We start from the raw sequence: 17539 nt of genomic DNA on the forward strand, positions 1-17539 counted from the left end.
GTGTCCACCAAAATGGAAGATAGACGAGGCAGACTGGGCAGCTTATGAAAAGTGTTCACACACCGATAAAGAGTATGATGAATTTACATCTCCAGTGCATGCCTATCAACATCTTGAAAATATTATTGATGATAATGCTAGCAAGTTTATACCTAAAACATGCGGTTTACCTCATCGCTCTGTAGTTCCTTGGTGGAGTAAAGAATGTGCCAACGCAAGAAAAGTGACCCGAACTTGCTTCAGAAGATACTTGAGAACAAACTATGTAGCAGATAGAATAGCGTACCTCAGAGCCTGTGCCAAACAAAAAAGAACTTTTAAAAAGCAAAGAGAGCATCTTGGAAGAAATATATATCTAATATTAATACCAAAAACTCCTTCAAAGGAAATATGGGACAAGATTAGAAAACTTCAAGGCAAATTCGTCCCTAAGCCTCTGCCAATATTAAGGGAAAATAATAGATATATATCTGATCCCAAAGATGTAGCAGAGGTTCTTGCAAAGCACTTTGCCCATGTATCAAGTGCTGACAACTATTCCCCAGCATTTCAACAAATTAGAGCATCAACATCTGTTGTTCCTCCTGCTTCTTCAAATACTGAAGCTTTTAACCTGCCTTTTAGTATGGAGGAGATGCAAAATGCTATCTCTAGCTCTTCTTTAACTGCCCCAGGTGAGGATGGCATCCGGTATGAAATGATATCACATCTTCCAGTGGATACCAAGGAATTTTTATTAGAAACCTTTAATGGACTATGGGCTTCCCATACATCTCCTGATTCCTGGCATACATCAATTGTAATTCCAGGCCACAAGTCAGGTAAAGACCCAGAACTGCCATCTAGTTATAGGCCCATATCCTTGACCAGTTGCATATGCAAATTATTTGAGAGAATGATCAACAACAGACTTGTGTGGTATCTAGAATCAAAAAATCTTTTATCTAACAGGCAGTTTGGTTTTAGAAGAACCGAAGTACTCTAGACCCTTTGCTGATGTTATCAAGGGAAATTTCAAATGCCTTTTCTAACCAAAACCAGGTGGTGGGTGTCTTTTTTGACCTCGAAAAAGCATATGACACGACCTGGAGGGGTGGTATTTTAAAGCAATTGGCCTCGTGGGGTATAGGAGGACATATGTTCTCTTTTATTGAAGAATTTTTATCAAACCGCTCAATTAAAGTGAGAGTAGGGTCAGAACTATCTTCATCCTACATGCAAGAAGAAGGTGTCCCCCAAGGCAGCGTATTGAGTGTGACCTTATTTGCTGTTGCTATTAATAGTCTCATGAGTCACATACCTCCTGGGATACAAGGATCACTATTTTGTCGATGACTTTGCAATTTACTGTAGTGGATCATCTGCACTACAAGCATGCCAAAATCTTCAAATTGCAATAAATGCTGCATCCGCATGGCAAATTCTCGTGGATTCATGTTTTCACCTCAGAAGACCAAAGCCATTCGCTTTACTCGTACTCGTAAAAGGGAAGAGATCCCCACCCTTTTCTTAAATGATTGTATTTTGCCTTATGAGGATAATATCAAGTTTCTTGGAGTCATTTTCGACAAGAAAATGACATTTGGTCCACATATAAATGACCTATCTATCAGGGTTAAGAAGTCACTGAACATTCTGAAAGTTGTATCGCATTTTGATTGGGGTGCTGATAGAACAACTTTGCTTAGAATTTATACATCTTTGTGTCTGAGCAAGTTAGACTATGCATGCCAAATATATGGGTCAGCTGCAAGACTTTACTTGGAAAACTTGATATTGTTCACAATGCTGGGCTTCGCATCTGCACAGGTGCTTACAGAACATCTCCCATTGACAGTCTCTATGTGGATTCTGGCATACCTCCCCTTTCCATTCGCAGAGAGGAGTTGAGTTTGAGGTATTTAGCTAGGTCCCTTGCGGTGAGAAACAATCCTAAAGATCGGGCTCCTAACAGATCCAGAGTGCCCAAGCCTTTGGAAGTACAGCTGAAAAATGATGCTAGAGAAGTAGGCTTGTTAACAGCACAGATAGCAGAGGTAGGATATCCCAAGTCTCCCCCTTGGTGTAATCCACCTGTTAAAGTATGTTTTACGGCAGGAGGGAAAAATACCTTACCTAGTAGGGTAATGAAAAGTGAGTTTTTAAATCATGCTGCTCAACATCATGGGAAACATGTTTATACAGATGGCTCCAAATCGGCTGCAGGAGTTGGAAGTGCAGCTGTGGTGGGGGATATTGTTATTAGAAGGAAACTCCCATCCTCTTGTTCAATATTTACTGCTGAGCTGTACGCAATAATTCTCGCAGTCCAACATATTTTTAAAAATGGCAACCAAAATAGTTTTTATACAATTTTTACGGATTCCAATAGTGTTTTACTCTCATTAACCCCTTCAGCACTGGGACGTACACATGTACGTCTTTTACGTTACAGTAATAAAAGACCGGGACGTACGCGTGTACGTCTTTCATCCCTCCTCGAAAAGCAAAGCGTTTTCTTTAGCTTGGATGGTTTCCAGACAAAGTATTGTGTTCGAGAGAGGTGCTGAAGCTCCACCCACAATTCATTCTAACCAATGAGCGTCCGATGGACGTCCTGACGTCATTTTCATATGGGATATTAGGAGGGGTACTGGCCAAGATATACCAGTGCGCCTCAGGCTATTATCTGAGAAGGATGATTACGATTTTGTCTGTAAACCATGTAGATTTGAATTCTAAACCTTTTTCCCTTTTGATTGCAGTTATTTTATGTTTTTTTTTTTAGTATCACGTCAGATGATAGTGTTTCAGAGTCAGGGTCTGAGTACCTGCCAAATCTATCAGATGATGATTATAGTGATAATTTCTTAGAGGTTGACAGTGACAACGAGTGTTTTGGAAGACATTGAACCTCTTGTCGATGAAGGCTGGCAGTTCATAACTGATCCCATCTTTTGACTTGTGCCCAGACCCAGCCCCTGATTCACGTAGGGTGGCAATGGGATTCCTGCTTACACACCAGATTTCATCTGCTTGCGTGATGCATTTTTTTTTCTTTTTTTGTGGTGATGTAATTGACAAATTGTGTGAATGGATGAATGCTCGGGCAGAGTACTACTTTCATTCAACAGGAAAGCGTAAGGTGAAAGGACTTCTATGGAGGCCTGTTACTCGTGATGAAATGTGTATTTTATAGCTTGCTGATGATAATGGGGGGTGAATAAACTGCCCCATATGTATATACGTATTGGTCACGAGATGCTGTTGCTTTTATTATCATTATTATTATTATTACTATTATTACTGTTTTATTATTATTATTACCAGCTGCCTAAACATTCATTGATGTATATGCTGTTTCTGTATGAAACCTAGGAATAACTGTTTCAGTAAGGAAACTACTACTGCTATTACCACCACTACTATTTTACTACTACTTTACTACTTTTTCTGCTACTTTATAACAGTTCCTACTTCTGCAATTACTTTTTCCACTAAATATTCCTATTTTTTTTCGATATTCTTACTATATTTTTTGTAATTTTTTGACAATGGGGTAAAAAATATTCATTGATATCCGTACAGGCAATGTTTTCACATAAGAATATGAAGGAAAAATATGAATAACATAAAATTTAGTGGGAGCAAGTAATGATTGATACTTGCGGTCGACAGGGGTCTCATGCGGTATGCAAGCATTGGCAGCAATGCAGCAGGCCAGTGGCGAAGGGGTTAAAACAAATTATGCCAGGCCATCATCTAGTACAAGAGGTGCAGGACTGGTTAGTACTTCTGCAATCTAGGAAGAGTATCAGTGTTCACTTCTGTTGGGTCCCTGCCCATGTTGGGGTGGATGGAAATGAACAAGTAGATAAGGCAGCAAAGGAAGCTTCAGGGCTAAGTAATCCATCCCCCTTTAGTATTCCTTACAAAGATCTTAAAAGTGAGATTCATCTTTACTGTAAAAATAAGTGGCAGGCTCGATGGTCTGAACTGACCACCAATACAAAATTGAAACAAATCCACCCATTGGTGGATAAATGGTCATCTTGTAATTCTACAAGTAGGAGGGATACCATTATTTTAACTAGGCTGCGTATTGGCCATACACATGCAACGCACAATTATTTAATGAAGAGTGGGGAAGGGAGACAGGCCCCTCACTGTAATACCTGTCAAGTGACAATGGATGTTAAGCCATATATTTTAGTTGATTGTCCTGTTTTTAATCTTCAGAGGAGGACACATTTACTCCAGGACAAACCTTTGAGAGATATACTGGGGGAAAACTGTAATACCCTGAACTTGAGAAAATTTATACAAAGTATTGGGTTATATTACGAGCTATAATTGATTTTATTAATTTATTTATTTATTTTACCCTTTTAATCCCTATTTATTTCACATCTAGATTTTATTGTATGAAAGTGTTGCGATTGATATTAAAGGTTAAAATGGTACTAAATGGTGTGAGTATACAGATATTATGATTGAATGAATTTTGTTATATAGCGCTGAATGGCCTTTGATGCCCCAGTGCTTGGCTTAATGCCTAAATCCTATATTCAATTCAATTCAACCCTTGTGTCTCCTATAGGAACCAGAAGTCTCAGAAGAGCTCTCACAAGGAACCCAAGCAGACTTTGTGGAAGATTCTCCTTTCCCTCTGAATTGAGAATAAGAAGTTGGTCATAGTTAGGGTTGCCTCTGGAGTCTGTTAGTGTGCTTGTGACCCTTTGCCCTTCCAACCCTTCTTAGAGAGGAGGACTATTACAGACTTCTTTTGTTGCTCGTGCTTCCCCTTGTTGCTGTCCCACTACACATTCATGTTCTTTAGGTTGTGTTTGAATATGAGTGTATTTGTGAAAACTTCCTGAGTGCCTGTTGGAACTGTGTAGTGTAAGAGTAATTGGGCTCTGGCTCATACCCAGGGAGACTGCAAAACTCTTTACTAACACTCTCCTTCAACATCTTGGCACCTCCAAGGATGAAGGTGAACTTCAGCAATAGGTACTACAGTCTCCAACTGGGTCACCTTCCTGGATGCCTCAGAATTAGAGAGGGAACCAGACTGAGCCACTTGAGTCTCACTGACAATCCATTATGAACTTTTGCAACAAGTTTACAACTTTTCCAGAGTTTTAATCCCAAGAAGTGGTCAAAGACTGGCATTTCTTTAACATGAGAAGAGGATTCTCAGCGTAAATTCTAAAGGATAACCCAAGGAGAAGACTTACATCCACCCTTTTTCTGCAGCCCTATGACTGAGAAGGAAGGAGAGAGCAGAAGGATAGACTGGAATCCAGCCACTTGGAAAATTCTGACAGTCTATACCTGTAGAAGAAATTTTCCTTTAATATGCAAACCCACATCTTGCTGTAAAGATGAGTTAGTAAATTATATGGACTATGATAATGGTTGTGACAAGAGAAACACAATTAGATTAGGCAAGTTGTTTAAGTATTCCTGTTATACTGAACAATGTGACAGAAGCAATAAAAGATAATGATTTGATGGATTTTTGGGTATAGTATCACCGAACAACTGCAAAAAATATTGTTATTGTACAATAAAGTTTCATACATACTTACCTGGCAGATATATACTTAGCTATAGACTCAGTCGTCCCCGACAGAAATTCAAATTTTGTGGCACACGCTACAGGTAGGTCAGGTGATCTACCGGCCTGCCGCTGGGTGGCAGGAATAGGAACCATTACCGTTCTAGAACCAGATTTTCTCTTCCACCTGTCTCCTGAGGGGAGGCTGGGTGGGCCATTTAATCGTATATATCTGCCAGGTAAGTATGTATGAAACTATTGTACAATAACAATATCTTTTTCATAGATTCAACTTCCCTGTCAGATATATACTTAGCTGATTGGCACCTTTGGCGGAGGGTAAGAGACAGCTAATTACTGATTAGACAGGTAAACAACATACGTTGTAGGTAATGAAAATAATTAACAATACCCTGGTTCCTACCTGTTTTGGCGGAAGATTTCATAGCTACTGCTTAGAAGTCTGCTTCGCCTCAAGAGCCTCAGCGAGGGTGTGACCTATGGCTGAGAGCTCTTGTGAGGACTGTCAATGGGGTCTTATCCACTTACTCGACAGAACCTGATGGCAATTGTCACTGGGGTCCTATCCACTTACACGACAATATACCTATGCCTAATGGCATAACAAAGGAGTACAACACTGATCCCGATCACCCGATCCTAACCGTGGATTAGTACTTACGATTGAAAGGAGTTATCCCCAACCACCTTTCAAACAACCTTAAAAACTCAACACCAAACTATTTCGAAATCAAAACTATACAAAATATAAAGAAAAAATTAAGGATCAGTCTTATCTCCTTTACCCAGCACTGTATCCGCTGATACATACGGACCCAGAGAGAAGCATTTCTCGTATGTTACCCTTACATCCTTTAAGTAATGGGAGGCAAACACCTAGTTGCACCTCCAATACGTGGCTGCTAAGATGTTTTTCATCGACATGTTCTTATTGAACGATAACGATGTAGCAACTGCACGTACCTCGTGTGTTTTAACTCTTAATGTCGTAAATGAATCACTTACACTTCATGTGCGCTTCAGTTATTACATTTCTGACAAAAAAAGCTAAGGCATTTTTGGACATTGGTCTCTTCGGGTCCTTAACCGCACACCAGAGACACTGATTGCAACCTTGCAACTGTTTCTTCTTCTGCAGGTAAAATTTCAATGCTCTAACAGGACACAATGATCTTTCAATTTCATTTCCCACCAATTGAGAAAGCTCTTTGACTTCAAAGCTTCTGGGCCAAGGTCTTGAAGGATTTTCATTTTTTGCTAAAAACAAAGGCCTGAAAGATACCACTGCAGAGTCTCCCTTAAAGCCCACTCTCGAGTCTAGAGCTTGCAATTTGCTTACTCTTTTTGCAGTAGCGAGAGCTATCAGAAAAATACACTTTCTTGTAATGTCTCTGAAGGACGCTTTATCAGGAGGCTCGAACTTCTCTGATGTGAGGTATCTGAGAACCACATCTAGGTTCCAACTAGGGTTAAGTGAAGTCCTTGATTTAGTCGTCTTAAATGATCGAATCAAATCATGAAGGTCTTTGTTATTCTTTATGTTCAGGCCCCTGTTCCTGAACACAGTAGATAACATGCTCTTATAACCCTTTATAGTGGACACTGCTAATTGAGATTCATCCCTCAAATATAGAAGGAAATCAGCAATTTCAGTCACAGAGGTATCGGAGGAGGACAGCTTCTTCGCCTTGCACCATCTACGGAAAACTTCCCACTTCGATTGGTATATCCGCATGGTAGATGATCTTCTTGCTCTCGCAATTGCTTTCGCAGCTTTGCGAGAAAAGCCTCTCGCTCTGACCAATCTTTCGATAGTCGAAAGGCAGTCAGGGCGAGAGCGTGGATGTTTTTGTGGTACCTCTCGAAGTGGGGTTGTTTGAGCAGATCTGTCCTTTCAGGAAGAGATCTGGGGAAGTCCACCGTCCATTCCTGTACCTCTGTGAACCATTCTCGAGCGGGCCAATAGGGAGCTATTAATGTCATCCTCATTCCTTCCGAGGACACGAACTTCCTCATCACTTCCCCCAGTATCTTGAATGGGGGAAAAGCATGTGCGTCTATGCCCGTCCAATTCATGAGCAATGCATCGACTGACAGGTCTCTGGGATCCTCCCCCAACGAGCAGAAGTTCTCCATCCTTCTGGAGAGGAACGTCGCAAACAGGTCTACTTGAGGCTTCCCCCAAAGAGACCATAGTTGCTGGCAGACTTCTGAATGAAGGGTCCATTCTGTTGGAAGGACCTGGTTCTTCCTGCTCAATCTGTCTGCCCTTATATTTCTCCCTCCTTGAACGAATCTCGTCAGGAGCGCTGTCTTTCGTTCCTCCGTCGAGATCAATAGATCCCTTGCCAACTCGTAAAGGGAGAAAGAGTGTGTCCCCCCCTGCTTTCTTATGTATGCCAGAGCCGTGGTGTTGTCCGAGTTGACCTGGACCACCACGCCTCTGACTTCGTCCTCGAAATGTCTCGGAGCCAAATGAATGGCTATGAGCTCTTTCACATTTATATGCCAGGTCGTCTGCTCTTTCGTCCAGCTGCCTGACACTTCCTTCGTTCCTAGTGTTGCTCCCCATCCCGTTTCCGAGGCGTCGGAGAACAACACTAGGCGAGGGTTCTGCAGAGACAAGGACACTCCCTCGTTCTTTTTTAGAGGTCCTAACCACCATCGTAAGTGGTTCTTGATGTTTTCCTCTATGGGAAAGGTATCTGTCAGTTCTCCTGCCTTTCTGTTCCAACTTCTCCTTAGGTGGAACTGCAAGGATCTCATGTGCAGCCTCCCCAGAGAAACGAACTGCTCTAGCGACGAAAGGGTGCCCAGAAGACTGAGCCATTCCCTCGCTGAGCTTCGTTCTTTCTCTAGGAAGGCCGAGATCTTTTCCAATCCTCTCGTAATTCTTTCCTGGGATGGAAATGCTCGAAAACCCCGAGAATCCATCCGAATCCCCAGATACACAATGTCCTGGCTGGGGATTGTCTGAGACTTCCCGAGGTTCACGAGCAATCCGAGAGATCTGACCAGTTCCAGAGTTATCGCCAAGTCCTCAAAACACTGTTGTCTTGAAGAAGAATCGGATGAAGAAAAGCACTGTTTTAGGATGCCTTTCCAACGGCTATCCTTGGCAGTCTGGGACGCAACTACAGAATCTGCCGAGGGGACGCCTGACCGGTGGGGATTCTCTGAAACCTCCCTGCGGCTTTCGACGTTCCTTCTCCTCTGGGCTTGGGAGCTTGGAAGAGGTCTAGACCTGGGAGCGAGACAGAGCCGATCAGACGCACCCTCCACTTCACTGGGAACACTTTCACTATGCTTACCTTCCAAATCCTTTAACTTACGCTCCATCTCCAAAAGGGAAGCTTTCAGGTTTGCAATTTCTGATGTTGAACTTGCAGAGTCGGACAATTGAGAAGGTAAAGCTGTATGGGAGGAAACATTTGGATTAGAGATAGGCAAGCGACAACTAACTGGCTCATTAGAGACCGACCTACTCAAACTCTTGGAAGAGGCTTTTCTAGCCCTATCCTTTTCCAATTTTCTTAAATAAGAATTAAGTATCTTCCATTCCTCCTCATTTAAATTCTTACATTCTTTGCATGTATTCAATTGTGAGCATTCATTCCCTCTACAATTCTTACAAGTAGTGTGAGGATCTACTGAAGCTTTCGGTAGTCTCACATAACAACTTTCATTCACACACACTCTGAACGAAAACGAAGTATCAGACATTCTGAGAAAAATCCAAATCCAAAATAAAAAACAGTCCACAAAAGCGTATGCCAGGCCAGAGATCCAATACGTCACCAAAATATCAGTCTAGAAGATCAACGGCGATGAAATTCGAAAGTCAAAGTCAGGAGGAACTAGCAAACGATGTTACCAGCCCCAGCGACAGAGAAAATCTGGTTCTAGAACGGTAATGGTTCCTATTCCTGCCACCTAGCGGCAGGCCGGTAGATCACCTGACCTACCTGTAGCGTGTGCCCCGAAATTTGAATTTCTGTCGGGGACGACGGAGTCTATAGCTAAGTATATATCTGACAGGGAAGTTGAATGTATGAAAACAACTTTTGAAATCAAGCCAGGTTTTAGAGTAGCAGTTATGTAGTTTTAGTGATGGTCAGAGAAAACTCCCCATATCTAATGGGGAGGGGAGCTCTGATGAGAAACCATAGTTGTAGGGTCAGGTTAGTGCAGGGAGCAACTCACCCCCAGCCAAGTAAGACCTGATTTTCTAAATTAGCTTAAGTTAGGAATGTTAACTGATATCCACATTTTTTACATAATTTTATTCCATGCACCAACTCAAAACTTCCTGGCTGCCACTGAGGTGCCTCCAATATCATAAGATGTAGTGGATGAATCAAGCATTTTCAATGAAAATGAATGCCATATTTATCAGAATCACATAAAAATCTGTCCTCAAAATTATATTTCAGTACAAGAATGAATAATTAAATTGTAAATATGTACAGAAAAAAGCACCCAAGACAGGTTGATATGAGTGTAATGTGCAAAGTAAATATGATGTCTACCACAACTGTACACTCTCTCTCTCTCTCTCTCTCTCTCTCTCTCTCTCTCTCTCTCTCTCTCTCTCTCTCTCTCTCTCTCTCTCTCTCTCTCTCCATGTACATCTGCATGTTTTATTGCTACTTTAAGTATATGTATTCCACTGTATTAATATTTGCCTAGATCATACTGTTATAAGTTGAGAATTAACATGATTTTACTAATAAAAATATTTGTCTGTGGATTTTTTCAATATGTATAGTTTTATTTTTTCAGGGTGACATTGGCCTTAAATTCCTTTTGCCCCTCTACCAGCTCCTTCGTAATGAATGTGCTGATGCAGCTTATCTGATACTGATTAAAGAATTCAGAAACTGTGGTTATATGGACAAATTACAAGCAAATGATAACCACCTTTCTTTCTGTGACTTTTTGTTAAGACTGAATAGCTCAAGGAAAAGGGACAACCAAGGATCATCACAGACGCAGAAGAGATCTCCTCCTTTACACAATCTTAATGAAAACAGAGACATATTGAGTCAAGTCACGGTTCAAAACTTGAGGGACCAAAACGAGAAGTGCAGAGTTCTGAAAAGTCTGGATTTGTCATTGTTACTGAACATCATTGCCAATGAACAGCTGAGTTACAGAATAGACCAGGTTGTGTTTGATTCGCTGAATGATATCAAGGAAATCAGGAATAAGGTGTTCCATCCAAGATACAAGTTTTCTGCAGAGAACTTTGATGAATATTTAACAAAACTTGCAACATCTTGTGAGATACTTTATAAGCAAGTGGATCCAAATCGGATCACAAGTATCAAAAATCAGATGAAGAGATATAAGGAACAAGGACTGGATTGTAACTCAGGCCGCAGTATAATTGGTGAGTATTTCACATGCATCAATTATATACTGGAAATTGTTATGGAAATGAGTACATACATCTCTCTTATGTTTTTAAATCCAATACAAATCTCTTGTCTCTTCTTATGATGGTGTTTAAGCCACCAGAATGAAATTATTTACAGTAATGCATAAAACTGTTAACAGCAATTACAGGTAGCTAGGTTGCTTTGTTTTATAGAGAGTATCCGTTCCCTTTTGCAATTAACGAGTCATTCATCAATGTCCAAGAGATTGATTTTTTGCTCCTTAATATTCTCAGTTTTTAAATATTGTGAGCCATTTACTGTCAATGTTTTTTTTTCATTGTTGTTGATGAAGTGCCATAGATTTGACGTTCGTTTCACAAACTTCTTTGTTTTCTTGTGCAAATTACTTTCTGTGTAAATGGCTCATTGGTAGATGAAGTTATGACCCTTTGTGAGCTGGAGCTGTGGAAGAGATTCAGTTGGTGGTGTTGGGAGGAGGACACCCTCAAGTTTGTAGTTTTGAGAGAGATCAGATTGCTCTTACAAGATAAAACCGTTTTTTTTTTTTTTTTTTTATATAGGAGCATTCCTGGCACTAACTGGAGGCAGTCACTGAAGTCAGTTGCATGTCAGTAACCTGTCACTTGTTCTTTGACTGCATTTGAGTCAAGATGTCTCAGTTTTCTGTGTGGTCACAGTTCTCAAGTGGGTTGTGAAGGTGTATACAGGCGGTCCCCGGGTTACGACGGTCTCGGCTTATGACGTTCCGAGGTTACGACGCTTGTCAATAATATTCATCAGACATTATTTCCAGGGTTACGACGCATGTTCCAGGGTTACAACGCCTACAACGCTCATCTGGCAGATGAAATATGACACCAAAAATGCAAAATAATCAATATTTGAAGTTTTTTTTTTATGAAAAATGCCGTAAGAATGCAGTTTACATAGTTTTCAATGCACCCAAAGCATTAATAGTAAGGTTTTCTTAGGATTTTTGACGATGTTCCGGCTTACGACGGTTTTCGGCTTATGACGTGTCTCAAGAACAGAACCCCCGTCGTAACCCGGGGACCGCCTGTATAATAATAATACTTTGAGAGGTTTTGGTTTTAATGGGTGTTCCATTTATCATGGTAGCAAATATTTTTGTTTCTTCAGTGACAACATGTATCATGAAACTTCAGGTTCACCTTGTTGTTGTTAGGTGTTTTTTTGTTGACATTGTGTATGCAGTAAGACATTTGGTTAGATATTAGATAAACAAATAGGTAGAGGACTTGGAATTGATCCAGTTATATGTAAAGTAGCAGAATCTTGGTAGCCAGTATTTGCTCCCACCTGTAGAGCTGTACTATAATTGTATCTATGAACATTTCACATGTTTAGTTTGAGCCTTTGTAGCAGAAAGTCTTTGTAAGAGACTCCATCAAGGGGTTTATCTCACTCTACATATACTAGTTTGAAGTCTGGAATTTATCTAACAGGAAAAAAAATACCCAAAGAAGTGAACTGTATCAATGACTCATGGCAATTTTCCAATGAAGCATATTTTGTTAACATGACTACAGTTGGAAAGTATTCAAAACCTTGTTTTACTCAAAGTTGGTTAAAGTATTATACTTTATTAACATTTTTATATTAATCCTTTTTTCTTTTGCTACAGAAAATCTACGACAGGAAATTTATACAAAGTACATGTATGCTGCTGAGCCAACCTTTGTTCACCCTGTCATCTCGGACACTTCGTAAGTATGGATTGATTGATGAATTTCTCTCAAATATGTATGTTATTCCTGCATTGTATTTTGATTTTATGCCAGGCCAAAGTTACAATGTACAGTAGTACCTCGAGATAGGAAAGGCTCTACTTACGAAAAACTCGAGATACGAAAGCCAATGCGAAAAATGTTACTGCTCTACATACGAAAAGTTTTCAAGATACGAAAGGTTGTTGCTGTAAAGTCCCGAGATTCGCCTGGACCACTGAGAACAATTTTAAAACTCCCGCGCCGCCAACTGAGTAAACTCGCCACCATCCTCCCGCTCTCCCATTGGTTCCTGATGCTAGTCACCCCATAAGGTCCTGCTCTCCTATTGGTCAGCATCTACCCCTTGTGCTTTAAGTATTCTATTGGTAAAAGGATGCTGTAAATTGAAAAACTTATTCATGCAATACATTTAATAAAAAAAAAAACATTAGGTAAAGATAGAATAAAGAATAATGAAAATATATGGCTTACTGTGTAAAAGTGATTGCTTGGCGATTGTTCGATACTCGTAAGTGCTGGATGTAAACAAACGTTTGGAAGCTTTTTTTTGTGTGTTTATTATAGTTAATGGTTACTTAATAATTATTTGAAATGAATACATGCAATACATTTAATAAAAAAATTGTGAATTAGATATAAAATAAAAAATAAATCAGACTGCCAACAAATACGTATTTTTTAGAATTATTCTTCTGTTTTATTATTACGTTACGTATAGGTGTTTCATTATAGCTGTTAGTAACTCGGTATCTCCATTAGGTAAAGATAGAATAAAGAATAGAAATGAATGGTTATTATACTGTTTGGTAGTTTCATTAGTTGAAGAGAGATACTAATGACAATTTATGGCTTACTGTGTGCTAGGAAAAATGATTGCTTGGCGCTCGTTCGATACTCGTAAGACGGGTAAGAGCTGAATGTAAACAATCGATTGGAAGGTTTGTTTTTTGTTTGTTTGTGTATTATAGTTAATGATTAATTAATAATTATTTGAAATGATTACATACTGATTATTTATACATTTTATTGGCATATTCTAAGCTTTTAGCTCTTAGGTTTAGATGTCAGAATCATAGACTAGGCTACAGTAGCAACTGCTGACATAGGCTAGGCTTATTGCTAAGGGACATATGCTAAAGTCCTAATATATGCAGTAAAAATGGGGTTGAACATTACATGCAGTTGAATATTACTCAAGTATGTACAGTATTTTGCCTTTTTAGAGTCACATTTCTTCCGTCGGATCGGCGTCGTAACCATAGAACATGTGTTTTAGGCCTGGAAATATAATTTACTGGGGTGTTTTTGGAGGGCTTGGAACGGATTAGCCATTTTACATGTAAAATGTGTTCCAAGATACGAAAAACTTATGATACGAAGGCCGTCTCGGAACGGATTAATTTCGTATCTCAAGGTACCACTGTAATTATTCATGTAACTGATTGCAAAATAATAATAATCTTTTTTTCATACAAAGTTGCAAACTATACCTTGATAGTTATCTCTGATTACCAACCTGAGGTAGGGAACCTCCCTTTCTCTCTTTAGTTGATGTAGCACACTTTTTGTTACCATGTTTGCTGTTGATATTGCAGATGACTAATTACATAATATTCTGCACATTTTCTTAGGTCAATACGTAGATGTGTTTTTTAAATTTTTACAGAAATAAAATACCATCACCTTTTATATAGGAATATTCCTGGCACAAGCTGGAAATTGTTGTCAGAGCTTGGCAGAAAGGTGGGTTTCAGTATCCAAGATGCTCTAACCTACCATGTAGCATCTAAGAAAGACCACTCTTTGATTATGGATTAAGATTTTATGGAGTATGCATTCAACTGCTGTGCCAAAAAATGCCTCCATCTTTCATTTTTCTACAGGACTACCAGACTAGTTCCCAATGAGCTTTAAAAGTGAAATCTTCTTGGTTGGTGCCTGTCTTCAAATAGGCTGTACAGATGGGAAGCCATCACAAACTGGAACACGTACATGTGCGTGCAATGGAGAGACACCTCCGTGTGGAGAAGACAGCGAAACACTCCTCTAATTCTCGGAAGAAGAAACAACAAAGTCCTGAATCCTTTAACGTCTGACTCTTGTACAGTAGGAGGCGAAGGAGATGGAGTAGGGGAAGGCTCTCTCCTATTTCGATGCTTCTTGCTAGGCAGAGAGGAGGATGGGGAAGGCTCTCTCCTTCTACACCATCTCTCTGTAGGGGGAACTGCATATCTTTCACAAAAAACTGAGTCCAGTTTATCAAACATCGCTGAAAGAAAGTCTCTGAGGGAGGCTGAGCAGACGACAGAGATGTGGATGGTAATGACGTCACTGCCTGAGACGGAGAGAGAACCGACACCACAGTCGAAGTCATGGTCTTGAGATAAGCAGTGACCCAGCAGATGATGTTGTTGACGGCTCCGGCCCCCTTGAAGGCATCACACGTGTACTGTACCAATGTAGTGTAGGCCAGGAGGAGGGGGGACTGCCAGTGGGACTGGGGTAGGCTGGCGAGCAGACAAGAAATGCGCCAGCAAACCATCCAAAGAGGGTGAACCCCGTAGGCCTAGGGACGCCCAAACTGCTGACATTTCGTTGGACTCCAAATCTAAAACAAGGGAAGCTGGAGGTGGAGCCTCCTCCCCTGAGGGAGTGTGATCATCTCCCACAAGAGAGGGAGCCTCATTAAACATAAAATTATCTTGTGCACTGCCTGATACTTCCAAAGACGAATCAATGGAAGAAAAGGACGGGGACATGGAAACAAAAGATACAGGAGGAAGACTGCTGGAAGAAGGAGATGCCAAAATGTCTGCTTGGGAAGGTGAAAAACCTTCTTATAGAAAGTCCTTCACCGAGATATAGGCCAGGAACGACACTGTGGGCATGGATTAGAGACAGTACAAAGAGGTCCCAAGCTTGGCCAGTGACCAGCTTTCACCTCGTAGTACTATATGTATGTGTTGCCAGATGCCACAGATTCCTTGCTTTACAATCTTTGATTGTTTTTAACCAGAGAGAGGTCCACAGTCACCATCAAACATCCATCCTCAAATATACTTTCTACAGCCTGCAAATCTTGCCTTGTCGATTTGAATTGGCACTTCAGGCATGCCTTCCATTTGACATCTAAAACTTATGATACACATACAACTGCACTACACACTTCCCCGCACATGTTGAACCTGCCCATGACTGTGTTTGGGGATTTACCCATTATACCCATGGGAATCTCCACCACAAAAAGGAAAACCAATTCCAGGATTTCACACAAACTCAGTTTGGAATTCACTCGATTGTGGCCATCTGTATATTGAAAAAATGGGTTACGTATTGGTTCTTACTGATTGTGAAATTGTGAAATCTGACATCCTTTTTTTTGACATTGAAGTATAGGCTTAAATTCACCATTCCATCTGCGCTTCCTCTTTTCTTGCATTACACAGCCACATCTATAGCATGGCTCAGTATCTTGCACAGTGTCTAATGGTTATGCTGATGAAAGAAAGAGATAGCGCTATCTTCTGGAGCAGTCACCGAGGAATAGAATTCCTTGAACAACTTGTCGCTGTGGGGTTTGACTGTATCTAAATAAAATGAGAATTTATGAGGGAAGTTACTCCTTAGTTAATATACAAGTAAGCAGCAGCCTGCTTTAATAAGTAAACAGCCTGTTTTAGCAAGTAATAAGGTGGTGGTAAAAAAGAAACAATTAACAAGTGAGCAGCCCCTTTTAAAAAGTAACAAAGGCAGTAGACTGCAGTGGATCTCGAGTTTTGCAAGGTGGACTGCCTACTATAATAGCACCCAAAAATGTGAACTGTAAAATGCTGTGTAAATAGAAAATAAGTCTATCCAATTCTATTGCATTAGGTAACAGGTTTATTTTGTATAAGTGAAGTAATGCTTATACCAGTTTCATGGATGAGTTTAGGTTATTCCATATGAAGAGAAAGGACAACTGTTTCTAGCTTATGCTTTGGAATACGTACTCCTACATAAGAAAGCAGTGATGAGGAAAGTGAAACACTTGTGCTTCAGAAAAGGATAAATACTATGGAAAATAATATGTACATGATGCAAGGCAGTGCTTCTTTTCAATTTGACTGAAACTGCAAACTTACAAAGGGAATCAGAGAAAAGTTATGACCTACTTGGAGTGAACATAATTATACCTAATAAATTGTTAGTGTATCCTTTTGAGTTCTGAGGTAAAACTAATAAGGCAATGATTTGTACCTCATATAAATATATTTCCCTTGTGAAAGGTTAAAAATTATTTTTTATTCTTGTAAATTTGTTTTCTCATAAGAACCACCAAACCTGCAGATATGTTGAGAAAATTATAGGCTGCAGAAAAATTTCTTACTTGCTTCTGGACAGCTAGGTAGATGTAGCTCAATACTCCACTTTCCAATTGAGGCAGCAGATGTGAATGGCTTCCTTGGCTCCAGCGCTGGACCAATACAACCCATATTTCGTATACTCATTCATTCTGTCATTCTGTCCATGTAGATAAAATTAATCTTTTATTGCTGTACCTACTGTATTTGATGAGTGTTATTTTCATTTGCTTTTAATTTCAGGAAAAGAAAGGTTATTGAGAACCTTCCAAAATATATTATTGATGACTGGAAAGGTTGCAAACGGCATCCCATGCTACTCTGTGGCTCAGCTGGAATGGGTAAGTCAACAGTGCTTAGGAGTCTTGCAGCCTCAGCCAAGGAAATGAATACATTTGTCCTTGTGCTGTACCTTGAAGATATATACAGGAAACCAAAGCAGAAAATACCTCCTGTTGTCACTTCAAGTTCAGATTTTTC

The 17539-nt window shown here is 40.1% G+C and overlaps 1 protein-coding gene across 1 annotated transcript in view; it reads left to right on the forward strand.

The window, feature by feature from the left end:
• LOC135194939 (uncharacterized) overlaps positions 1–17539 on the forward strand; it is an 86106-nt gene that overhangs the window by 59498 nt on the left and 9069 nt on the right. Inside the window, 3 exon segments of the mRNA XM_064221159.1 lie at positions 10346–10955; positions 12611–12692; positions 17303–17538. Of these exon segments, the coding sequence (XP_064077229.1) occupies positions 10346–10955; positions 12611–12692; positions 17303–17538 (928 nt within the window).

This window comes from Macrobrachium nipponense, chromosome 15 (genome assembly GCF_015104395.2).
Source record: "Macrobrachium nipponense isolate FS-2020 chromosome 15, ASM1510439v2, whole genome shotgun sequence".
Lineage (NCBI taxonomy): Eukaryota > Metazoa > Arthropoda > Malacostraca > Decapoda > Palaemonidae > Macrobrachium > Macrobrachium nipponense.